At 37.9% G+C, this 26,109-nt stretch overlaps 1 protein-coding gene across 8 annotated transcripts in view; it reads left to right on the top strand.

Moving 5' to 3' along the window:
* The window catches only part of FSTL5 (follistatin like 5), a 765,145-nt gene that overhangs the window by 549,942 nt on the left and 189,094 nt on the right, over nt 1–26,109 (top strand). For all 8 annotated transcript variants that reach the window (XM_082461701.1, XM_082461708.1, XM_082461706.1 and 5 more), the window contains one exon: nt 16,529–16,649. In XM_082461701.1, the coding sequence (XP_082317827.1) occupies nt 16,529–16,649 (121 nt within the window). The remainder of the gene's footprint in view (nt 1–16,528; nt 16,650–26,109) is intronic.

Genomic DNA, 26,109 nt, shown 5'->3' with positions numbered 1-26,109 from the left:
TTTACTTCTTCTTTTCCAATTTGGATTCCTTTTATTTCTTTTTCTTCTCTGATTGATGTGGCTAACACTTCCAAAACTATGTTGAATAATAGTGGTGAGAGTGGGCAACCTTGTCTTGTTCCTGATCTTAGTGGAAATGGTTTCAGTTTTTCACCATTGAGGACGATGTTGGCTGTGGGTTTGTCATATATGGCCTTTATTATGTTGAGGAAAGTTCCTTCTATGCCTACTTTCTGCAGGGATTTTATCATAAATTGTATTGAATTTTGTCAAAAGCTTTCTCTGCATCTATTGAGATGATCATATGGTTTTTCTCCTTCAAATTTTTAAAATGGTGTATCACGTTGATTGATTTGCATATATTGAAGAATGCTTGCATTCCTGGGATAAACCCCACTTGATCATGGTGTATGATCTTTTTAATGTGCTGTTGGATTCTGTTTGCTAGTATTTTGTTGAGGATTTTTGCATCTATGTTCATCAGTGATATTGGCCTGTAGTTTTCTTTCTTTGTGACATCTTTTTCTGGTTTTGGTATCAGGGTGATGGTGGACTCGTAGAATGAGTTTGGGAGTGTTTCTCCGTCTGCAATATTTTGGAAGAGTTTGAGAAGGATAGGTGTTAGCTCTTCTCTAAAAGTTTGATAGAATTTGCATGTGAAGCCATCTGGTCTTGGGCTTTTGTTTGTTGGAAGATTTTTAATCACAGTTTCAATTTCAGTGCTTGTGATTGGTCTGTTCATATTTTCTATTTCTTCCTGGTTCAGTCTTGGCAGGTTGTGCATTTCTAAGAATTTGTCCATTTCTCCAGGTTGTCCATTTTATTGGCATAGAGTTGCTTGTAGTAATCTCTCATGATCGTTTGTATTTCTGCAGTGTCAGTTGTTACTTCCCCTTTTTCCTTTCTAATTCTAATGATTTGAGTCTTCTCTCTTTTTTTCTTGATGAGTCTGGCTAATGGTTTATCAATTTTGTTTATCTTCTCAAAGAACCAGCTTTTAGTTTTATTGATCTTTGCTCTCATTTCCTTCATTTCTTTTTCATTTATTTCTGATCTGGTCTTAAGATTTCTTTCCTTCTGCTAACTTTGGGGGATTTTTATTCCTCTTTCTCTAATTGCTTTAGGTGCAAGGTTAGGTTGTTTATTTGAGATGTTTCCTGTTTCTTAAGGTAGGATTGTATTGCTATAAACTTCCCTCTTAGCACTGATTTTGCTGCATCCCATATGTTTTGGGTCGTCGTGTCTCCATTGTCATTTGTTTCTAGGTATTTTTTGATTTCCCCTTTGATTTCTTCAGTGATCACTTCGTTATTAAGTAGTGTATTGTTTAGCCTCCATGTGTTTGTATTTTTTACAGATCTTTTCCTGGAATTGATATCTAGTCTCAAAGCGTCCTGGTCGGAAAAGATATTTGATACGATTTCAATTTTGTTAAAATTACCAAGGCTTGATTTGTGATCCAAGATATGATCTATCCTGGAGAATGTTCCATGAGCATTTGAGCAAAATGTGTATTCTGTTGTTTTGGGATGGAAATGTCCTATAAATATCAATTAAGTCCATCTTTTTTAATGTATCATTTAAAGCTTGTGTTTCCTTATTTATTTTCATTTTGGATGATCTGTCCATTGTTGAAAGTGGGGTAATAAAGTTCCCTACTATGATTGTGTTACTGTCGATTTCCCCTTTTATGTCTGTTAGTATTTGCCTTATGTATTGAGGTGCTCCTATGTTGGGTGCCTAAATATTTACAATTGTTACATCTTCTTCTTGGAATGATCCCTTGATCATTATGTAGTGTCTTTCTTTGTCTCTTGTAATAGTCTTTATTTTAAAGTCTATTTTGTCTGATATGAATACTGCTACTCCAGCTTTCTTCTGATTTCCATTTAAATGGAATATCTTTTTCCATCCCCTCACTCTCAGTCTGTATGTGTCTCTAGGTCTGAAGTTGGTCTCTTGTAGACAGCATATATATGGGTCTTGTTTTTGTATCCATTCAGCCAATCTGTGTCTTTTGGTGGGAGCATTGAATCCATTTACATTTAAGGTAATTATCGATATGTATGTTCCTATTCCCATTTTCTTAAATGTTTTGGGTTTGTTATTTTAGGTGTTTTCCTTCTCTTGTGTTTCTTGCCTAGAGAAGTTCCTTTAGCATTTGTTGTAAAGCTGGTTTGGTGGTGCTGAACTCTCTCAGCTTTTGCCTGTCTGTAAAGATTTTAATTTCTCCATCAAATCTGAATGAGATCCTTGCTGGGTAGAGTAATCTTGGTTGTAGGTTTTTCTCCTTCATCACTTTAAATATGTCCTGCCACTCCCTTCTGGCTTGCAAAGTTTCTGCTGCAAGTTTAGCTGTTAACCTTATGGGAATTCCCTTGTGTGTTATTTGTTGTTTTTCCCTTGCTGCTTTTAATATCTTTTCTTTATATTTAAGTTTTGATAGTTTGTTTAATATGTGTCTTGGCATGTTTCTCCTTGGATTTATCCTGTATGGGTCTCTCTGTGCTTCCAGAGCTTGATTAACTATTTCCTTTCCCATATAAGGGAAGTTTTCAACTATAATCCCTTCAAATATTTTCTCAGTCCCTTTCTTTTTCTCTTCTTCTTCTGTGACTACTATAATTCGAATGTTGGTGCATTTAATGTTGTCCCAGAGGTCTCTGAGATTGTCCTCAGTTCTTTTCATTTTTTCTTTATTCTGCTCTGCCATAGTTATTTCCACTATTTTATCTTGCAGGTCACTTATCCGTTCTTCTGCCTCAGTTATTCTGCTATTGATCCCATCTAGAGTATTTTTAATTTCATTTATTGTGGTTTTCATCATTGCTTGGTTCCTCTTTAGTTCTTCTACGTCCTTGTTAAATGTTTCTTGCATTTTGTCTATTCTATTTCCAAGATTTTGGATCATCCTTACTATCATTATTCTGAATTCTTTTTCAGGTAGACTGCCTATTTCCTCTTCATTTATTAGGTCTGGTGTGTTTTTACTTTGTTCCTTCATCTGCTGTGTTTTTCTATCTTCTCATTTTGCTTATCTTACTGTGTTTGAGGTCTCCTTTTCACAGGCTGCAGGTTCATAGTTTCTGTTGTTTTTTTTTGGTGTCTGTCCCCAGTGGTTAAGGTTGGTTCAGTGGGTTGTGTAGGCTTTCTGGTGGAGGGGACTAGTGCCTGTGTTCTGGTGGATGAGGCTGGATCTTGTCTTTCTGGTGGGCAGGTCCACGTCTGGTGGTGTATTTTGGGGTGTCTGTGGCCTTATTATGATTTTAGGCAGCCTCTCTGCTAATGGATGGGGCTGTGTTCCTGTCTTGCTAGTTGTTTGGCATAGGGTGTCCAGTACTGTAGCTTGCTGGTCATTGAGTGAAGCTGGGTCTTGGTGTTGAGATGGAGATCTCTTGGAGATTTTTGCCATTTGGTATTACGTGGAGCTGGGTGGTTTCTTGTGGACCAGTGTCCTGAGGTTGGCTCTCCCACCTCAGAGGCACAGCCCTGATACCTGGCTGGAGCACCAAGAGTCTTTCATGCACACGGCTCAGGATAAAAGGAAGAAAAAATAGAAAGAAAGAGGATAAAATAAAATAAAATAAAATAAAGTTATTAAATTAGAATATAATTATTAAGGAAAAAAAATTTTTTTAATTGAAAAGAAAAAAAAAATGGACGGAGAGAACCCTAGGACAAATGGTGAAAGCAAAGCTATGCAGACAAAATCTCACACAGAAGCATACATGTACACACTCACAAAAAGAGGAAAAGGGGAAAAAATAATATATCTTGTTCCCAAAGTCCACCTCCTCAATTTGGGATGATTCGTTGTCTATTCAGGTATTCCAGAGATGCAGGTACATCAAGTTGATTGTGGAGCTTTAATCCGCTGCTTCTGAGGCTGCTGGGAGGGATTTCCCTTTCTCTTCTTTTTTCGCACAGCTCCCGGCGTTCAGCTTTGGATTTGGACCCGCCTCTGCATGTAGGCCGCCTGAGGGCGTCTGTTCCCCGCTCAGACAGGACGGGGTTAAAGGAGCAGCTGCGTCGGGGGCTCTGGCTCACTCAGGCGGGGGGAGGGAGCCATACGGAGGAGGCGGGGCGAGCCTGCGGCGTCTGAGGCGTCGTGACGTTGCAGCAGCCCGAGGCGCGCTGAGCGTTCTCCCGGGGAAGTTGTCCCTGGATCACAGGAGCCTGGCCGTGGCGGGCTGCACAGGCTCCCGGGAGGGCGGTGTGGGGAGTGACCTGGGCTCACACACAGGCTTCTTGGTGGTGGCAGCAGCAGCCTTAGCGTCTCAGGCCCGTCTCTGGGGTCCACACGGCTCGGGCCCGTCTCTGGAGCTCGTTTAGGCGGCGCTCTGAATCCCCTCTCCTCGCGCACCAGGAAACAAAGAGGTAAGACAAAGTCTCTTGCCTGTTAGCAGCTGCAGACCTTTTCCCGGACTCCCTCCCGGCTAGCCGTGGCGCTATAGCCCCTTCAGGCTGTGCTCACGCCGCCAACACCAGTCCTCTCCCTGCGATCCGACAGCAGCCCGAGCCTTAGCTCCCAGCCCCGCCCGCCCCGGCGGGGGAGCAGACAAGCCTCTCGGGCTGGTGAGCGCTGCTCGGCGCCGCTCCTCCGTGCGGGAGTCTCTCCGCTTTGCCCTCTGCACCCCTGTGGCTGCGCTCTCCTCCGTGGCTCCGAAGCTCCCCCCTCCTCCACCCGCAGTGTCCGCCCGCGAAGGGGCTCCTAGTGTGTGGACACCTTTCCTCCTTCACGGCTCCCTCCCACTGGTGCAGGCCCCGTCCCTATTCTTTTGTCTCTGTTTTTTTCTTTTTTCTTTTGCCCTCCCCAGGTACGTGGGGGAGTTTCTTGCCTTTTGGGAGGTCTGAGGTCTTCTGCCAGCGTTCAGTAGGTGTTCTGTAGGAGCAGTTCCACATGTAGATGTGTTTCTGATGTATCTGTGGGGAGGAAGGTGATCTCTGCGTCTTATTCTTCTGCCATCTTTTCCTACCCTCGACTTTAGTTAATTTACAGTGCTGTGTTAATTTCTGGTGTACAGCAAAGTGATTCATATACATATGCAAACACTGAATTGGAGAGTTGAAAATTATTTAAGTTTAGGAGCAGAATAAAAATCAGCTGGCTTTATTCAGGTCCTCAACATCAGTTATATCTTTTTCTTTGTGATTAGTTAAGAGGCAATTTATACATACATATATATATATTCTTTTTCAGATTCTTTTTCATTACAGGTTATTACAGTATATTGAATATAGTTCCCTGTGCTATACAATAGGGCCTTGTTGGTTATCTATTTCATATATAATAGTGCATATATGTTAATCCCAAACTCATAATTTATCCCCTGTTCCCCCCACCCATGCCTTTCCCCTTTGGTAACAGAAGTTTGTTTTCTTGCCTGTGAGTCTGTTTCTGTTTTATAAATAAGTTCATTTGTATCATCTTTAAGATTCTGCATTAAGTGATATCATATAATATTTGTCTTTGTCTGATTTACTTCACTTAGTATGATAATTTCTAGGTCCAAAAACAATTGATAAAATATAATTCTTATTGTTTACCAATTATATCATTTGGTGGACTCAACATTTGTAGATTTTAAATTTTAGCTTTTAACTCTTCCCAAGTAACCCAAAAAGTCCATGGTACGTAATATTCTGTATTTTAGTTGTAATGCAATTTGGATTCACAATCTCTCTTGCTGGTATGAAGAAAAATGTTCTCTAGCTATTGAGAAATCCAAGTGACCACCTCGTATAAGAATCTCAGTGCTCTTTTTGATTCTCAGTTTAGCTTGCCTGTGCAATAGCTCCAGTGAAGTGCTACGAATATTATTTCTTAAGAAAACAAAACAGCATTCTAAAAAATTTTTAAAAATCGTCGAGAGAGAAAACTTTAGCCAGAGGTAAAAAGTTATAGTACATAGCCAGATATTGCTCCATGACACATTACTGCAAAATTTAGTGACTTAAAATCACAACCATTCGTTACTTTTTGCAAGGTTTTGGGTCAGCTTGGGGCACCTGCTGCTCTGGATTGAACCGGGCTGGTTTGGCTGCGTGTTCCCACTCCTGTGTAACAAGCTTCAGGGTATGCTTTGAACTGACCAGCCTCTGGTAGCTTCAGCTGAGATCTTGCAGCTCTGCTTCGCGTGGACTCCCACCTGCCACCAGGCTGGTGAGCACTCGTTCTCATGTTGGCGGTGAGCATCCGGGAGACAGCAGGCCGTGTCACGAACAGGGCAAGCAGAAGTGCACTTTTCTTTCTTCACTTCTCTGCTTGCATCACATTTGCTAACATCGCTTTGGCCAGAGCATGTAACATAGAAAAGTCCACAGTCAAAGGGAAGACTAGAAAGTTACAAAGCAAACGGCATGGCTTGGAAAAGAATTAATTGAGACCATTAATGAAATCTGTCTACCGCAGAAGGTGATTAATTTGTTAACAATGTTATTGGAAAGACCTGTCTTCTAAGACAGGGAATGATTCTCCCTTGAAGGGTGAAGAGAGTTCAATTTTCAGTTTGGGGGCAAGATTGGCTCTCCAGCTAAATTTCATTGAAGGGCATGATTTCACTTATATGTGGAATCTAAAAAAATAAAATAAAGGAACAAATATAACAAAGCAGAAACAGACTCACGGATACAGAGAACAGACTGGTGGTTTCCAGAGGAAAGAGGGATGGGGGAAGGGGCAAAATGGGTGAAGAGGATTAAGGGGTACCAGCTACTATGTATAAAATAAATAAGTTACAAAGATCTAATGTACAGCACAAGGAATATAGTCAATGTTTTATAATAACTTTGTATGAAGTGTAATCTATAAAAATGTTAAATTTCTATGCTATACACCTGAAAGTAATAGAAGTCAAATATATGTCATTTTTTTTTAAAAAAAAGAACTTAGTGAATGAAAGGGGGGCATTTGATTTTTGACATAAATTAATTAGTACTGTTGGAATCAGCTTTCTGATTGCATTTATAATGGCAATTACCTTCATTTAGAGATAAACTAGGAACCTGTAAGAAGTCATAGAAAAAACATATTTTGAATGATTGACAAGTCTTTACTTCCAAGATAAGCTCATTCTTCAATTATTTCTTTTGAAAAAAACCTTTATTTAGAGCCTGGAAATAAGATTATTTTCAATTCAGAGTCATGGCAGTTAAATAGGCAATTACAACATAAAGAAATAAGTGTGTCAATAGGGCTAAATACATGGATTCCAGGGAGTGCTATGTACAAGCTACGTCATCAGAAATTAAACTTTGCAACATGTATGGCTTATTTTAACAGTTTTTATTGAAATATGAAAATGATAAAGACAGGAGTATAAACCTTAGGTTTACAGCTTGGTGAGTTTTCAGAAATTGAAAACACTGATGTAGCCAGCTCTAAGATACTTTTGAATTTATTCTCTGTGCATTATCTCTTTCTTTTCCCTTATTATTGGCAAATGATTAGAATAGAAAATGTGTGTAGTGCAAATCATGTGGCTTGCTGTAGACCAGATAGCTGACATTTCCTTTTCCAAATTGGCATTTTTCTTGAGAGACATTAAAATTTGATGTACTAGTTATTGACACATCACCTCTCTGCTGCAAGTCACTCTTAAATGAATACCCTAGAATAGTATATCTGGACCCTGTGCACGTGTCTCCTGTGGCAGACGGCATGCTTTGTGAGTAGAGGGTAACAAGGAGACACTGGAGTAAGAAAGGAGTTTCTCTTCCGAGTCTGATGTGTTTCTCTAGACAGGCTCCTGCACTATGTGCACATTTCTTAGTACCTAGGCTTCAGCAGAGCACACAGATCCTCCAGTTCCTTGGCTCCAAAAGTGCCTGATTTATACCAGCTCAGGATAGTCCCCGTGGGCAGATTCCTCCAGCAATGCCACAGTGGCTTCTCAGTGGGCGTTTCCAGCAGGATGCCTCTGTACTCCCGGGGAGGCTTTGCAGCCTCTGCGAATTTCTCTACTCTCCAGTGAGCCAGAGATACACCCACCTTCCCTCTACAAAGAGGTCTGGGTGTCCACAGTGAAGGAAAGGAGTCTCTCCCTTGGGTTCACAATCTCAACCCTAGGGGTTCTGGTTGCTCCTAAATCTGTTATTCCTATGTTCTTTATAGTATCCTTTATTTGTTAGTAGACAATTCCCTGTTACGTTAATAGTTCCGGTTAAAATTTCCATGTTCAGATTACCGTGTGGTTCCTGACTCTTGATTAGTTCCTGAATGATGTGCTTGCTTTCTTCAGGGTCCCAGAGTTCTTCTGATTCAAGACTGTTGATTCATGGTAGTAATGCTGAGTGGGTTTTGCATAATATTATTTGCCAATTTAATCCCTGATATTTAAAATATCTATCAACGAATATTAAACTCAACTTAACAGAATAGTAAAATCTACCTAAGAAGATATTGGAAAGATAATGATCGAAATTACGTTGAAAGTAAGAAGCAAATGCTATTGAAAAGAAAATCATCAGAAATGAATATTATTTGAGTACAAATATCAAGAAATGGTTAGTTTTACCACTGATAAAATGATAGTAGCATCAAAATCTGTTTTTTTTTTTAATGTATTTACTTGTTATTTATATATGCTCATACAATTAATTGATTTATTAATTTTTACAATACAGCTATAGATGACTGGTTGATCCAACTTCTCCTAGCCAGGAAAAGCACACTTTATGCTGGAGATTTGATATTGTTACCTCCCTTCTCTGATTTTTCTTAACCTCTTTGGTAGACATTCACTCCTCTAAATGATAAATAATTTTTTTCAGGCATGGTGATACCTTTACTCTGGTTATACCTGGTCTCAAAAACCTGGGAGACTTTCCATTTCCTGAAGATGATTATGTACTTTTCTCTGACAGACTTTAATACTTCTCTTTACCTTTGGTCTTCAACAGTATGAATATATTTCTAGATTGTTTTATAATTCTTATTTGTGGAAAATTCTAAACCATTCATTTTCAAATGTTTTCTCCGCATTCTCTCCCTTTTCCTTCTGGGATTTCAATTAAGTATATTTTAGACTAATATCGGCCTACATGCCTTGGATACTCTGTTCTTTCAAAATTGTTTTCAATAATTTCCTCTTTTGTTTCCATCCAAGTACTGTCTATTGACCTATGTTCAAGTTCACCGAGGCCTTCCTTGGATGTCTCAGGTCTACTGATGATCCTGGCAGAGTCACGCTTCATCTCTGCTACTGTGGGGAGGGTACATTTATTTCCAGCACGCCCTTTGACATTTGCTTATTGTTTCTATTTCTCTGCTGAAATGACCCATCTATTCATGAATGTCTTCAAGTCTTTCCACTGGAGCTTGTAACGTATTAATCATAGTTATTTTAAATCCTCTGTCTGTTTGTTTTGTCTCTCAACAGCGGATTATTTTTCCTTTCCATTTTATATGTCTCATAACTTTTCATTGAAATGTACATACTCTGTGTAGGGTAGCAGAGACCAAGGTAGATAGTATTTATGTCTGGAAATAAGCATGCCTCTTTCTCTGCGTGGCCTTTAATGAGGGGCTGTGCTGCGTTTCAGTTTTATTGGTTGCTGTGATTACCTTCAATGCGCCGCCAGCCTCGGTTTCTTCAGCGCCACCTTGTGGTTAGGGTAAGAACCAGACTGATGGGATATCTGAGCATCTCCCAGGTGGTGCTTCGTCCACCCTCAGTTTTAGGTGCTCCCTGTGAGCCTGCACTTTTGTCTCTCCATGCTCTTGTTCCTCTGTTAGTCCGCTGTTGCTGGTTTCTTGATCCTCGCTAGCCTGGGTGGTGAGGAGCGAAGCTTTCTACATGTTCCTCATTCAGCATCAGCCTTAGGCAGCTCATGTGTCTCTGATTCTTTTGAGCCAGGTTTTCTCCATGATGCTGCCCTGCCTCCAGGGGTAAAGGATCTTTAGTTCTCTGAAACTAGGAGGATTTCTTGCTTCGAGAGAAAGAGCTTTTCCCAAGCTCTGTCAGTTTTCACCCACTGAAACTGACAGGATTTGCTGCCTTTTTTTTTTTTTTTTTTTTTTAATTATTTATTTTTTTATTTTTGGCTATGTTGGGTCTTCGTTTCTGTGCGAGGGCTTTCTCTAGTTGCGGCAAGCGGGGGCCACTCTTCATCGCGGTGCACGGGCCTCTCACTATCACAGCCTCTCTTGTCGCGGAGCACAGGCTCCAGACGCGCAGGCTCAGTAGTTGTGGCTCACGGGCCCAGTTGCTCCGCGGCATGTGGGATCTTCCCAGACCAGGGCTCGAACCCGTGTCCCCTGCATTGGCAGGCAGACTCTCAACCACTGCGCCACCAGGGAAGCCCCATTGCTGCCTTTTTTTCAACAGCTTAAGACTTTGCTCCACTGGGGAGAAGGATCCAGGTAAGAACTGTTTTCTCCCTCAGCAGCGCCATTACCTGAGGGATGCTTTCTCAGCTCTCTCCTGACCCCAGACTTTTCAGAAGCAAAGAGTGGGGTCCATGGAGAAGGGACTGCCGCTGTCTGTTCTCTCAGGGCTCTGTACTCTCACAACTGTGGCTGCTCAGCTTTTAGCAGTTCCTTAAGAAGTTAGTTGATATCTTTTGTACCTGTTTGAACGGCCGCCTTGTTTCCTTCCAGCGCTCTGTTAGAAGTGAGTGATTGCCTGTGTCTTGTCTGTTTGGAGGCTCACTCCAGCTTTCCTCAGATTTTACTTTCATTATTGCCTTTCAAAGTCAGCACACTGATGGGCTCAAGAACAGGGTGATTTTGCAGATTGCCCAGCTTCTTCGTGTTTGGATAACACTCTTTCCATCTATCTGTCCTAAAATGGAGCCAGAACTCTGTAATACGTGTCATTAATTAACCAATTCCATAAAAGTTACCAGGATTCCAGGTACCTTTGGTTACTATGTTATAAATATTTTTAAGAAAACCAAAATAAGGATTTATTCTCTTTTGAAATACACAGAAATATAGTTTAAAATCTAAATGTTTTATTTTTATTCCATTAAATTAAGAAGTGCAATTCCAGTCTATTTAAAGTAATGAGAAAGAGACTTTGAGATTTCTATTGATATATATACTTAGGGGAAGCTATGTACTTCGAGATACACAATTTAATATCTAGCAGATTTTTTATTGAATTTCTTTTTATATTTCAATATTACCCATGCCTGAGGGTATCTATAAGATAGGTACAATTTAAAGTAAAATAATATGTGGATAATTATAGACTCAATACTCATTCAAGACTATAACATGACAAACACGCTTGAAGCCCTTGTAGGCTCTTCCCCACTATATTTTCCTTCTACTCTAGATATAACTCCTACCATGAGTCGTATGTTAACCAGTTCTTTTTATTCTTACCATAAATGCATTTGTCTCTAAAACACGCAGTTTATTTTTACCTGTTTTGAACTTTATGTAAATTGAGCCATACTGCATTCTATATATATGTGACATTGAGCTTGGAGATCCAACCATGTAAACACCTGGGTCTGTAAGTGTGGACCTTCAGAAGCAGAGCCAGACAGCCTAGTTCTGAATATTGTATCATTAACTTATTAGCCTCCACAGAAAAGTTAACTCTTCTGACTTCTGTTTCTTTGTGTGTAAAACATATTGTCAAAATATAAATAATGTGGTTAATTAATATATTTCAAAGTTATATAGATCTTGATGTTTTAAAGTACCTACATTTTGAAGGTGTTCTATTTAAGAAATAGGATACAAATTATAAATAACAATTAGCTATAAAATAGGATATTAATTAAAATAAGAAAAGAAGTCACAGAAAATTATAAATATATTTCTAAATTTTACAGAAATATATGACCATATAAACACATTCCAGGCCCTTGGAAATTGTTTGTACAGATGAGGGGCTTTGAAACTTAAACTCTATCAGCTTCTGGGCAAATCTGACTCTGCATATCTGTAAAACATTTTGAAGAGTTGTTCTATAAAAGTGATTGATATTTTTACTTATTTTTATTACTCACTATTATATTAATGGAAACTTTTGCCAGGGTTATTTTCTCAAGTGAAATAAAATATGATTAGTCTCTTTACATATACCATCAAATAATATTGTTGCACATAGTTTTCATAATTTTAGTTTTCTACCAAAGAATGCAGTTGCTTGACTTTTTGTTTGCTTATCAATTTGGAAAAAAATTTCAATTCATATTAGTTTACTTTTCTATTGTATTTCTTTAAATTGATACATGAAATTCTTTACTTTAGGAAAAAAGGTATTAAAAGTAACGAATTTACCAAATCGGATTTATATTATTTAATTTTATACTTCACTGTGCTTTTTATTGATGATAGATTAAATATCTAAGAAAATGGACTAGTAAGAATCTTCCATAATTTTTAGAAAATTACATAAATTATGAGATAATGGTATTTTTGTGAATTTCAATATGTAGATGCTTGCTTAAATTACTTTTATTGCTATTTTATGAAAATATATTTTATACACGTATAAAGCTAGGAAAATAGCTTTCACAGTATTACAAAGTAAAAGCATACTAGCATAATCAAAATTAGAAAGGAAAGTAATGTCAGTGTATATCAAAGCAGTGTATTACATAGAAAACCTCATTTAAAGTATAGTAATACTGGGACCATGTAATTTAAAACTATGAATAAGAACATAATATGAAATAGGAAAATAAACTTAAATTTGAAATTTACCATTTTCTAATGGATGGGTTTATCTTTTGGATCATAACAAATGTCTGTGGGTAAATACAGGCCTAAAATTCAGCTGTTTTATTCTGGCATAGTCATACCTGATGTTTACTGCCTTATACATTCTGACTGATCAGTTCCTATCCTCTATAGGTTGTTAAACATTGTGATTATTACTCTTACACCACTGATTATAGTCAATTAGTAGTAGCCATACAATTTTCAAAATTTTAGAAGTGTGCTATAGATTTTCCTTTTTTCCACAGTTCCCTTTTGTACTGCTTTGAAAATAATATAGATAGTCAACTCAACAAAATAAATGGTTTTAGTTTTTTTTCTATTGAATTTCCAGACATTAGTACCCTGAGGCAACTTTTTAATGGTGTAGAGGTTCATAAAGGTTTAATCACTGAAGAAATATTTATGGAGAATCTATTGGCAGCAAGATTATAAAGGTGTAATGGGGGTTCCGAATAAGTGCAAGATTTTGTTCCCGAATTCAGGGAGCATCTGTTATATAAGGACATAATTCTCAACCATGGCTGAGCATCAAAATCACACAGTTAGTTTAGTCTATTTAAGACTGGAAAAATGCTGAGAAAATGAAAGAGTAAAAGATTAGAAATGCTGAATCAGGTTGGAGGTAAGGCATAGGATTGATGTATCCATATTAAAAAAAAAAAAAAACTCAAAAGGTAAGTTTTATGTTTGGCTAAAATAATGGAGAATCAGGAAAGATGAAGATGGGTTAAGAATTGCATAATAACAAGGGTTCAGTTCTGGAGTCTGACCATTTGTGTGGATGCCAGTCTCCGATCCCTTACTTTGGTTGGTGTCTTACTCTGTTGGACTGCTATAACAAAAAACTAAGTCTTGGTGGTATAAACAACAAAAATGTATTTCTCACAGTTCTAGGGCTAAGTCCAAGATCAAGGTGCCAGCACATTAATATTCTGGGTGATGGCCCCCCTCTGTATTCATAGCCAGAATCTTCTCCCATGTCCTCAAATCTCTGTAGGATAAGGGCACTAATCCTGTTCCTAAGGCCCCCACCCTCACAACCTAATCACCCCCCTAAGGCCCACTATCACATTAGGCTTTAGTATTTCTACAGACGAACTTTGGGTGGGGCACACAAACATCCAGACCATAGCAGTTGGTGACCTCAGATGAGCCCAAGCTTAACATCAACATATTTCAGTTTTCTTATATATAAAATGGGACTAATAGTAGTGCATTTTAAAAAGGTTGCTTAAAGGATAAAATCTGATAATTTATTTAAATTATTTATTACAGTGCCTGACATATTTAAGTGCTCAATAAATATTTATTGAGTTTTATTATAAGTATAGAGAAACAATCCATGCTTCATTCAAAGTGGTGAGACAATCTTGCTTATTCAGAAATGCTGTTTGAAAAGGTGATTATAAAGTTGTGTATTGAAAGAAATTGAGGGTGGAAGATTTTGCTTCTACTTGGAAGAAAGAGGAAAAAATAAGAAATGATATATAGATTAGAAGGGATCACACAATATGTTAATTTAGAGCATATCTACATTAGAAGGATTTCATATTACAGAATAACACAGATAGCAAAATAAGATACTTTAATAAACATTCTCAAGGTTATATTCTTGGAAAATTTTCACATCATTCGGTGAAGGAATCTGGATTATAGTAGATTGGGAAGGGCCAAGCTTTCTAGGTAGCTATACAGGAAAACACATGGAAAAGTTGTTTATTTCAAGTTTTATGAATAGTTTAAAAAGTATTATTTGAAAATAGACTTTAAAAGACCTATGTGCAGTTTGGCATAAATGAATTTAAACATAATTACAAATATGAGATATATTTTGGGTTTTTATGATTATTTCCAGTTATTCTTGTCCCGTGAGGGGATTCATCTCTGTTCTGATTTGGTCTCCCTGGTCTGTTCTGCTCATGAGGAGTCTTTCTGGTACATGCATGTCCTGTGTTCTTGTCTGCCTTATGCTCATTAGGTATCTTGCTATTATATTTCAGGTTATCAAGAATTATTTTTGGCTCATAGTCTTTCTCAAAATTTCTTTAACTCTAATCATCCTGAACTGATTTCTGCAGAGGTTTGGCTTTTTCTCATATTATACCCAGCTGCGTGTCAACTACCTGCCTTAATGTTAACCTGAGGGACAGCCTGGCCTTTCTGTTTGGTGTTTCTGTTCTCTAGCCTAAGTGCTCACCCAGGAGCCCTGTTTCTAATGGTAGCCCGTGGTGATGCAAGGGATACTATCACACATTGGTGTCACTCAGTGACGTCCTTGTTAGGGTTTAATCTCCAAATTCTCCCCTAACGTGCAGGGCATGAGGCTTTTCCTGTAAGTCCATGAGATGCCCCTGGGAGCTGCAGAAATGTGGTATGATCAATCTCATATAATATGATGTTGAGGAATTTTCTTTTATTTGATAATCATTAAGAAAATATTATTCATCTGCTAAATAAGCTGATGGCCAGAACATACAGTCTGTTTCTCCTTCCCTCCTGACCCTCCTCCTCTTCCCCCTCCCCCCCGAAGCTCCCTCCCCTTTCCTCCCCCGCGTCCTTCTGCTTCTCCTCTTCCTCCTCCTTATTCTCATTCTTCTTCTTCTCCCCCGTTTCTTTTTCTCTCTCTTCTTCTCTCTGTCTCTCTCTTTCTTGACTGGGAGAACATTTTCATTATTCTGAGGTCCAGATTCAATAGCCCCATAGTCGTTTTTTTGATTGTAATTAATCTGTAGTGAGTATCAGTTAGAGGGAAGCTATTTTCAACAGAAATGCACATGGTGTGAATATAGGTAAAGTCAGAAACATATGGAGTCAGAAACATATGGACTCAACTCTAAGTCTTGCTCAAATAAAAAGAGTTCATGAAAATGGAAATTTTCAGGGAGCTGCTATGTAGGTCAGGTTGTGATGATTCTCTGAGGATGGGGTCTTGGAGGAGCTTCAAACCCGTTCTTCTCTCTCCGGGGTCTGCTAGGATGATAGTTTTCACTGCTAGCAGAGTTACAAAGCTGGTGGTCCAAGGCTTCCATGCAGCTCTGAAGAGAGGGAAGCCACCAGCCTCGCTGTCCTTGCTGAAATTCCGCCACTTTTTCCAGTAATGCTGTGTGCGCTGGTGTGAGCCTTTGTCTATTTCTGAAGTTCTGAATAAGTGGATTATGACAATTTTTGCCAGTGTATTCATTCCCTTTATGAAAGAGAAGATTTTCTGGTCTTTACTCTTCCAGAGGTGCTTCTTGGATTTGATTTTGATAAACAGCACAAGATTTTTTGATCTTTTTTCTAAAATGGTTATGCATTTCCCCCCATAAATTTGAAATGCCGTGGTTATTTTAGCTAATGTACTGATTATTTCTGGGAGGCTTAAAAAATCCTGTTCTACTGATATGGCTATAAATTTTATGTCTGAAACCACACTGTTTTAATATTTTTTTCCTAGGTAAAGATATAATTAAAGGATATAAAACTTAATAGACAATTAAAAATGTGAAGAATGTAGTTAAGAGCTATTTGTGTTAGCTATAAATAAGAAAAATATTTTATACCTTTATTCATTAAAATGTAAACTGAATTAGAATAAATATGTGAAAATTCATTTGTTTTATATAAGCTCATATATTTCAAATAAATACTGAGATTATACTTTTTAAACAAAACTTGTCTTGAGAAAATAGTAATTACAGCCTATAAAATCTTGTAGCTTTACAGAACTAACAGTGATCATTTTGATAAAGATAATATTTTAATTTACTTTGCTCCTGAGTACATTTTTTTTAAAAGTGAATTGTTGAAATACATTTTAAGTAAAAACAGCTAATTTTATTTAATTTTACTTTTTTTCTATAGGACTTTGGAGATGATGGATCCTTATATATTACCAAGGTCACCACAACTCACATGGGCAATTACACCTGCTATGCAGAGGGCTATGAACACATCTATCAGACTCACATCTTTCAAGTTAATGGTAAGAAATGTGGGGGTGTTTTAATTGCTTTTTGCTTCAGTAGGTATTCAAAGACTATCACAGTTGACAAGGAAGGCTTCATTTTGAGTTTCAGGACTTACAGTTAATGTAAAACCTTTCCAATTAAAAAAAAGTGAGTAAGTAAATATAATAAATTTGTACCACTTTTCTCATCATGAAACATTACAGAGTAACTCATTCTGACTGGAAAATTAAAGCATAGGAAATTTAAACTATTTTTTCAACTTTAGAATATCAACAATTAGGCAACTGTATAAATTTTAGAAACTGAAAAAATTAAGCATTTAAAAATTTTAGTTAGATCAGATGTTTAGTTGATCTTATTAGTAATATAGAAAACTTATTTATGTACAAAGTTTTATAATCTCAATAATTAATTTAATGGCTATAAGCATTGGCCAAGTAGGCTGATATCAATCTTACAATCAGTGCTTTGTTTTATTTCTGACTTAATTCACATTTTAGTTATTTAGTTGAATTGATAATAGGATTGTATGTATGATTCATTAATACACGCTAATTAATTTCCATACACATATATACATTAATTTACTCTATGGTTTACAAAAAGGAGGCAGAAACTTACTTGGCTTTCTGTAGGAACAGCAAAGTGGCTAGTGTGACTGGAATGAATTAAGAGGAGAGTGGCGGATATGACATTGAAGAGGCTGCCTGTGGTCAGATCACATGGAGCCCTCTAGACCTAGTTATATACTTGGATTCCTATTCTTATTGTAACCAGAAGCCATCAAAGCATTTAGTGCATGAAGTGGCAGGTTCTGATTTGTTTTAAAATGACTGGAAGCACTGAGATCAGTTTTTAAAAATCGATTTTAATAGTCTAGAGAAGAGGTAAAGATGGCTTAAAATGTTGATGGTGAAGAGGTAAAAATGTGGTTACAGTTGGGATATATTTTGAAATTAGATCTGAAGAATGGCATGCGAGTTTGAGAAGAGAGCTTTACACATATGAAACCAAGGAATATGAAGGAAGTATTTAGATATATGGCCATGACATGAACTGCAATGGAGAAGAAGCATATTTAGAGACTGAGTGAGATTAATGTTTTTCTTCTTTTTGTGGGACAAGTTTACTTCAATACAATTATCCAGATGCAGTTCAAGTATGTAGTTTAGTTTATAAGTTTGGAGATCAGAGTGACAGCCTAAAGTTGAATATTTTGATAATATCAGTTTGCATAGACTGTATTTAAAGCCATAAATCTGAGCTTGAGGAAGTCATCTTAGGATGAGTATAGATGGATTTGAAGTTAGAGAATTGAGCCTTGGAGCTGAGGCTAACAATTGGAGTAAAGAAAACTTAGAATGAGAACCCTGTGATGGGAAATAGGTGTCCTGGAAATCAAGTAAGAAAATGTTGGAAAAAAAGTTTGGAAAGGTTGGGGAGCTTATGGTTTTGTTACTGAATTAAGTCATATAGACTCTGCTCCCCCTACCCGGCAGGGCAGGGTTCTTGTTTTTTTTTTTAAATTTTTATTGGAGTAGAGTTGATTTACAATGTTGTGTTAGTGCCAGGTGTACAGCAAAGTGAATCAGTTATACATATACATATACACACTCTTTTTTTGGATTCTTTAGGGGAAGGTTCTTTTTCTGTTTTGTTCAAGCAGCTAATAATGAAGCTGCAGCTGAAATTGACAAGGCACAAGCTTTATTCAGTGACCAAAGAATGGAGAAGCAGGAACTAAGTTCCCAGATCAACTTCTTGCCTACCTGGCAAGAGGAATTTAATTTTAAAGAGTGAAGACAAATGGAGGAGTAATGAGACTAATGATGGGGAGTTATATGCATTAGTCTACTGGGGAAGGGGCAGTGCTTTTTTGAGGGAGAGGGGTGCCACCCCCTTTTTATCCTTTTTTGGTCCTTAGTGTCCAGTCATGGCCACGAGGTAGGCGTGTCACTTAATATACTGATTAGGAAAATCAGCATACAATGGGATTGAGAGTCTGTTGGAGGTCAGATTTATTCCCTTCTTGGTCCCAGCTAGTTCCATTTGTTTTTTTTTTTTTTTTTTTGGCAGCTTCCTTTCTTATCTCTGGACCCTTTAACTTAAAGATTTATGTTAACTTCTGCTAAAAGTGGGGTTGGTGTGTTTTGAGCAAAGACTTGGAGCAGCTCTGGCAAAGTTTGAGTATTGTTGACACTCCACAGAAGCAGATTTAGTTTTTGGTTTCTGGCGCAAACCCATCTGTCAGCTAGACATGGGTCAAGGCTTGGAAACTGGCTGTCACGGAAACCAGTGAATACAACAGACAAAGTGTGAAGGAGGTGAGGCTTGTTCCCAGTGGTCCCAGATGTTTGGAGCTGGATGTTCAGAGATAGCAGCTGTCCCAGAGGACTCACAGTCTTGGGAGGACAGGACAGGAGTGTGTGTGGGCTGTTCCCTATCTGGGTGCTGCGTCCATGGCGAACTGGTGGTTGTAGCCAGCCTGGCCCTTGTCTCCCTCTTTGTGGTGATTTTTACTGGCTAATGGCCTAATTGACAAAACTGATGCTTTGAGGTGTTTTTTTTGTTTTGTTTTGTTTTTTTTTTAAGTTAAGGAGAAAGATTCTCCAATTTTGTGCTTGGCTAACCAAAAGTTCTGTCTTTTATCTCTCATCCTTACTTCTAGCCCTTGTTTGTCCAGTCTAAGTACCTACCACACTAGAGTTCTAGCTAGTTTGTAGAGCAGTGCAAGGTACATGTTCTACCTGCATCAGAACCACAGGAAAAAATATCAAAAATTTAGAACCTGACCTTCAACAGCACTCTCTGGAAATTTGATTTGAAATCTGCATTTTGATAAGCTTCTCAGGTAATTGTGATGCACGGTAGAGCGTCAGAACCATTCTAAATGGATCTCTTCTGAGGGTCTGCTCCCCGTTCACGTCTGATGGAGGTTTCTTACATAACTCACTCATTTGCCATGCTCCAGCTGGAAAGCCCAGGAAGAGGGCTTTGAGCCAAACTGCAGGCATTTATGTTGTAAGATGTGCCTTGAGTGGTGCTGGGGAAATGCGGTGTCCCTATTTCATCCTTCCTGTGTGTTAACTATTTACTCTGATCTCAGGTTTTTCTGAAGATGGAATATGAGAATAAAGGAATAATGAGGTCTCAGAAACAGTGCTGCCTCTCGTCCACCTTCAGGCTTAGCATTATGAATTAATTAAGAGGAATTCACTATTAACAGTGATTGCCTCGACTGAGCACTGGTGCTTTCCTTTTCCCAGGAACAGAGATCCCTAAACCTGGGAGTAAAACCAATCTCTTCCTATTACCTCCTACTGCATTTAATCTGCTTTGAAATCCTTGGTATAAATGTTTTTGTGAAGGGATGGGGTTTGGAAAGAGAAACAAGGATATTATGTTTGTTGAAAGTGAACATAGAGAGAACTGTGCAGTAAGTGGAGAGTCACTTGGGGTCAAGAGAGGGAATTTCATTTTGTAGACGTGATTATCTTTTATGTTGATGTGAATAATCCAGTAAAAATGAAAAGCAGCTCATATAAGAGAAAAAGGGGAAAATTGCAGTAATCAAGTCTTTAAAAAGTTGATATAATCTAGTACACAAATGGAAGGGCTGTTCTTTGGAAGATTGATAGTTAATCTGTTGAAACGGGGAGGAGGACAGACAGTTTGGGAGCAGATGCTCAGGGTGAGAGCATGAGGAAATCCTCTTTGCATTGCTTGGATTATTTCAGTGTCATGAGGAATAGTCCCCTACCTACAAACGAGTTCCATTCCAAGAGCACATTCATAAGTCCAGTTTTTTTGTAAGTCCAATAAAGTTAGCCTAGGTACCCAACGAACGCAATCGGCTATATAGTACCGTACTGTAATAGGTTTATAGGTTTATAATACTTTTCACACAAATAATACATAAAAAACAACACAAAAAATAGAAAACATGTTTTAATCTTACAGTACAGTACCTTGAAAAGTACAGTAGAACAGTACAACAGCTGGCACACGGGGGCTGGCATCGAGTGAACAGGCAAGAAGAGCTACTGGCTGGAGGGGGGAGAGGAGGTGGGAGATGGTAGAGCTGAAGGATGGTCAGCAGTAGGAGACGGAGGGAAAGCTGCAATTCCACTCACGCCTGACGTGGATGGCACAGGTTCTAGTTCCTTGCTGGATTCAATTCTATCTACCCTCTTGAAAAAATGATCCAGTGATGTCTGGGTAGTAGCTTTTTTTTCTCGTCATAGATGACACGGTAGCACTGGATTGCATTCTGAACGGCTGCTGCGACCTTCATGTACCATTATACGTTCAGGTCCCGTGCCTCAAAAACTAATAGTGTCTCCTCAGATAAAGAAAATCCCCTTGCCATTTCCTGCATCATGAATCTCTTCAGTTCTTTGGTTACTTCTTCTTCCTCTTGTCTCTCTTCATCCTTTCCCTGGGCCTCCTATTCCCGGTGCTTCTTAGTAGTACCAGCCACTGCACCGCTGCTTTTACACTTGCTTCCAGACCTTCTGATCTTGAAATAAAGATACTGTACTGTATACAGTCCTGTAAAGTAAAGTACATAAAAGCACAACTACTTGTAGAGGATGCACTTATGTGACAGTGTACGCCAGACACCTGAACTAACTTATGTGATTGGACATGTGAATGCACATTCACATCTTTGAAAGTTCGTAACTTGAAGGTTCGTATGTAGGGGACTTACTGTACCAACTATTGAAAGTGGGCAGTTTGTGAGAGCTTTAGTGATTTGAGGAGAAAAGTTGTAGGGAGGTGGGGTTATAAAAATAGCAGTATGTAGTTGGAATGTTGGGAAGATCTTTGGGTGTTCTTGAGATGATATATATTAGTATGTTTTCTTTCTGTTGTGGTTGGCTGCGAATTTGTAATCATAGAAAGAAGAGATTTGGGCTTACCAACATCTTATTTTGTCAGATGAGTAAGTAGGAGAGAGACAGACATTATAAATTTAAGTACATTTACAAGAGAATGATTATAATGATGGAACACAGAATAAATGGTAAGGTAAGGAAAGTTGTAGGTAAGGAAAGAAGTGAGACCATGAGAAATGAGAAACAAAGTGAAAAACTGACTGGGTTATCCAAGTTGGTCAAATACTACTAGAATGGGGTACTGGAGAGAAAGAAATGCAAAACCGTCCCTCAGAACATTTTCTTAAGGCATCTGGCAATATCTGTTTATAAGAAATACTTTTATTTAGGTCAAGCATATATAAAGGAGTATATGGACCATTAAGATTTGATAGATGTTTAGACTGCCCAGCTGTTCTTCTAAGTCTAACTTGCCAGTTCTTGCCTTAGCTGAGAGGGAGGAATGAAGTTTAGACTAACACTAATTCATCAAATTCAACCACAACCGATAAAAAACAACCAACCTTGTTCTACTGCATTTTTATCAACTAGAGAGGACAATAAGTGTATTTCAAGGATCATTTTTAATATTTGAACCTATTTGAAGAAGCCAAAAACCTGGGTAGGAAATGTATTATGCATGGATCAGTAAGAGATCATCTTCAGCTGCTGTAACAGACACCCCAAATAACAGGGGCATAAAGAAGATACCGGTGTGGTGTTCTTATGCATAAAAGAAGTCCAGATGAAGTGGCTCAGGATGGCAACTCCACAATATGTCATCACTATCCTATGCTTCCACTATTTGTGGTTAGAACATTCTTTCCTTTCTCAATGTTTTCCAAATGGAGGTGAAAATTCCAGCCATCATTTTCACATTTCAGCAGGGAAAAAGTAATCAAGAGGAAGGAAAAATACTGCCTGACACCTGAGAGCCCACTTTTAAAAGAACTTTAAAGGAAGTGCCGACAATAACTGCCATTGACCCTCTAAATGCAGAGATTGTTAAAGATGCTTCTTTGACCTTGGTGTTTGCCCTTCACAACAATGAAACGTTCAATTATTTAGGAAGAAGGGAGGAAGGTGAGAATAAATACTGGGTAGGTAACTAGTTGTGTTTATCACTTCATAATAAAATGTTTAGAAATGGTAGAATTAGCTATAAAACAGCAGCCCTACAAGTCATTTGCTAAATAAGTGATTTGTCACTTTTCTTGGTGTTTCCCTTTCCTTTGGTTTTATATTGTTTATATTTGGCATAATAACTTTAAATGTATGCTTTGTGTATAAATAAGTATAGTAAACTTGAGGTCACTCAGAACAGTTATAGGCCAATAACAAAAGAATAGTTGAGAAGGAGCTGTGACACTGAAAAATACAATGAACGTGCGAGAAAATGCAAATTAGGTAGACAAATAGCACATTTATGGACCCAATAAATCTCTAAAACTAGTTTAACTCATTTTTCAAACTCTATCCACTTTGCAGAAAAGGTTAAAAAGACCTTTAGAAAATCAGGTTTCCACAGGGAATTTAACATATTTATCTTAACAATTTGTCAATTAGCTATACAAATAAAATATATTATTGATTACCATAAAAAGCTCTGCAAATACCACAAGTCATTGGAATTTGTTAAAGAGTGTTTTTGAAGTGCAAAGTCTATTTAAATATCCCTGGGTGCGAGCCAAATAAAAGTCTATCAATAGCCCTTTTTTCTTTTCAAGCAGTGCAAAATTAGATTATTGAAATATGAGAGTGCTTCTGTGTCCTTGTCAGAAGAAACATTATGTATAAAGCAAAGGAGCTTGACTCTACCAGTGGAATTCATTTCATGCTTTTCTTTTTCTTTTTACATAAAGCAAATCAGCTTTAGATCTTCAGCTTAGAATACAGAATGTATGAAAGTTTAAAAGTCATTCAGTGTTTACACTGCCCTCTGGGCAGAAAGCTCGTCCATATTAAAAAAAAAAAAAAAACCCATATGCATGCCATTATTTCTCCCTCCTTTATTGTTTAAGACCTCACACATAATATCAAGTGGATTTGTTTTTCTACTCATGTCAGAAACTGCTGGTTCTATAGGATGTCTATGTAGAACACCTCTATTTTTCTCCTTCAGAATTTGGAAACATCATTTGGAGCTAGCCATATAGATATCAAAGCATCATCTCCTTACTGATAAAGCTTTTTAGAGAAAGTGGCTTAAGTCTGGAGCAACAGTGGCCTGCTTCTTCATGCATCATAGAACTGAACTTCCAGTTTCAGGCAGCCTTCCTTCCCTGCTAAGCTTTCAGCAAGGACAAAGCACAAATGGGAATATAACCTTCCTGCAGGCAGTAAGGTCCGGAAAGCAGGAAGCAAAAGGCCGAGTGCCTCCTCTCTCTTCTTCCCACTGTGAGTTACTAAAGGATGAGAGAGAAGTTTTGAGGGTCACTCTGGCTCAGTGATTCTCTAACTGTGGTTTTTGAGCAAGTAGCATGAGCAACTTATTTTAATTTTTATTTTATTTTTTTAAAACATTTTATTGAAATATAGTTGATTTACAATGTTGTGTTAGTTTCAGGTGTACAGCAAAGTGACTTAGTTATACATGTATACATATATATATTCTTTTTTGATTCTTTTCCCATTATAGGTTATTACAAGGTATTGAGTATAGTTCCCTGTGCTATACAGTAGGTGCTTGTTGTTTATCTGTTTTATATACAGTAGTGTGTATCTGTTAATCCTAAACTCCTAATTTATCCCTCCCATCCCCTTTCCCCTTTGGCAGCCATAAGTTTGTTTTCTATGTCTGTGGGTCTGTTTCTGTTGTATAAATAAGTTCACTTGTCTCTTTTTTTAAAATGCAAATTCTCAGGCTTCACGCATACCTACAGAATCAGAGGATCTGGTCATGAGGTAGGATGATCTGTGTTTTATAAACCCACCTGATGACTGATGATAAAGTTGGAGAACTACTGGTCCAGCAATTTGATTCCCCAGAAACATGCGAAGCAGGAGTATGTGTCCTTCCTCAGATTCTCCAGCTTTATTCTCTTAATTTTGACTTTAAAATAAGCATATAGGGATCTCAGGGAGTGGCTATTTCTTCAGGGGTTGAGATAAGACATGTATCAAATCAGTTTTGCCCTCAATCTTGATGATTTGCGCCAAGCCCCACTCGGGCCTCCTCAGCTGTGGTGGACATCCCCTGACAGCTGGTCATGCAGGAGTTCGTCTCTCTTCCACTCTCCTTAGGGCTTTATTTGACACAAGAAGCTTTATCAGCCTCACTTCAGGTAGCCCAGTTGTGCCAGGGATTGAATGCCCCCAGGGACAGTCCTTAACCAGTGAGAGACACGAGTCCATGGGTAAGAAGCCCAGCACCCGCTCCTCAGTGGGAAGATTCTCAGGTGCATTGTACCTGATTCCTCAGTGTCCTCACCGGAATTAACCCTTTTTTGTGCTATTTTTCTTTTCTCTGTAGTACTTTTCCTATTCTTTAACTTGTGCTTCCTGGGATCACTTCCCAAATCAACCATCTGAACATGACTTTGGGGATGAAAGCTGAAGTTGGGGACACTCATACTTAAGGGGTGTCCTTAGAGCTGAATTTGGGGACACTCATACTTAAGGGGTGTCCTTAACTTAATGACTGTTGCTTCCCTTCTGTATCTCCCCCCCTGAGAGCTACTGTGGGCACTATGTGTTTGCTTCCAGAAGGTTTTTAAATATGATAGAACAGTACATTACCTCATTAACTCCAAGGCCTAAAGATTCTTTCTATTATTTCCCATGCTAAATTATGTGCAGTTAACTGTTTAACAGAGCTCTTCAGAGCTTCTGCAATTAGATTGAATCATGATATCAAGATACTCCAATTACACAATAGTGAGAGCATAGACATGGTCACATTTTAATAGATAATCTAATTGTTAAATTCCCGGACAGAAATAATACTTCAAAGGTTAAAGTTACAATGAAATTAGTCCAAAGTAATTAATATCCAAATTTAAATTTTTCTGCCCTTGTGAGATAAAGTCTAAAGAAAGTCTGAAAGTTTTAAGGACAAGTAAAATCTAAACAGTCATGTCCCTCCCTAATTTCTTATTTTGCTTCCTTTTAGTGAAAGAGTTTCTTGAAGTTCATAGTTTTGGGAGAACTTCAGCATCTCTCTCCCGGGCTGATTCTCACTGGATTTAAGTGTACCCTCATGCTATGTTTTCAAATGGTTGCATCTGTTCTCTATTCATTATTTCCTTGTATTCTGCCTTCTGTTGGATTACATAACTTTTAGAATTCTGTTTTTTCTCCACTATTAACTTATTAGCTATGGCTTTTTGTTGATATTTTAAGGTGTAAGTGAAAGCTTTGTTTACAATATACAACTTTAACGTATTGCCATGTATCTTCAGATATTTTACCACTTCACATATAAAATAAGAACTTTAATACAGTATACATTGATCTCTCTTCTTTCCATTCATTGTGGTAATATTGTCAAACATTTTACTTCTATATATGTTATAAACCTCATAATACATTGTGTTATTTTTGCTTTAAATAGTTAAATATCTTTCAAAGAATTAAAAAAAAAACACAAGAAAACAAG

This window comes from Balaenoptera physalus (assembly GCF_965194825.1).
Source record: "Balaenoptera physalus genome assembly, chromosome: 5".
Taxonomy (NCBI): domain Eukaryota; kingdom Metazoa; phylum Chordata; class Mammalia; order Artiodactyla; family Balaenopteridae; genus Balaenoptera; species Balaenoptera physalus.
The sequence above is the reverse complement of the archived record's forward strand: the minus strand, read 5'-3'. Positions and strand labels throughout refer to the sequence as shown.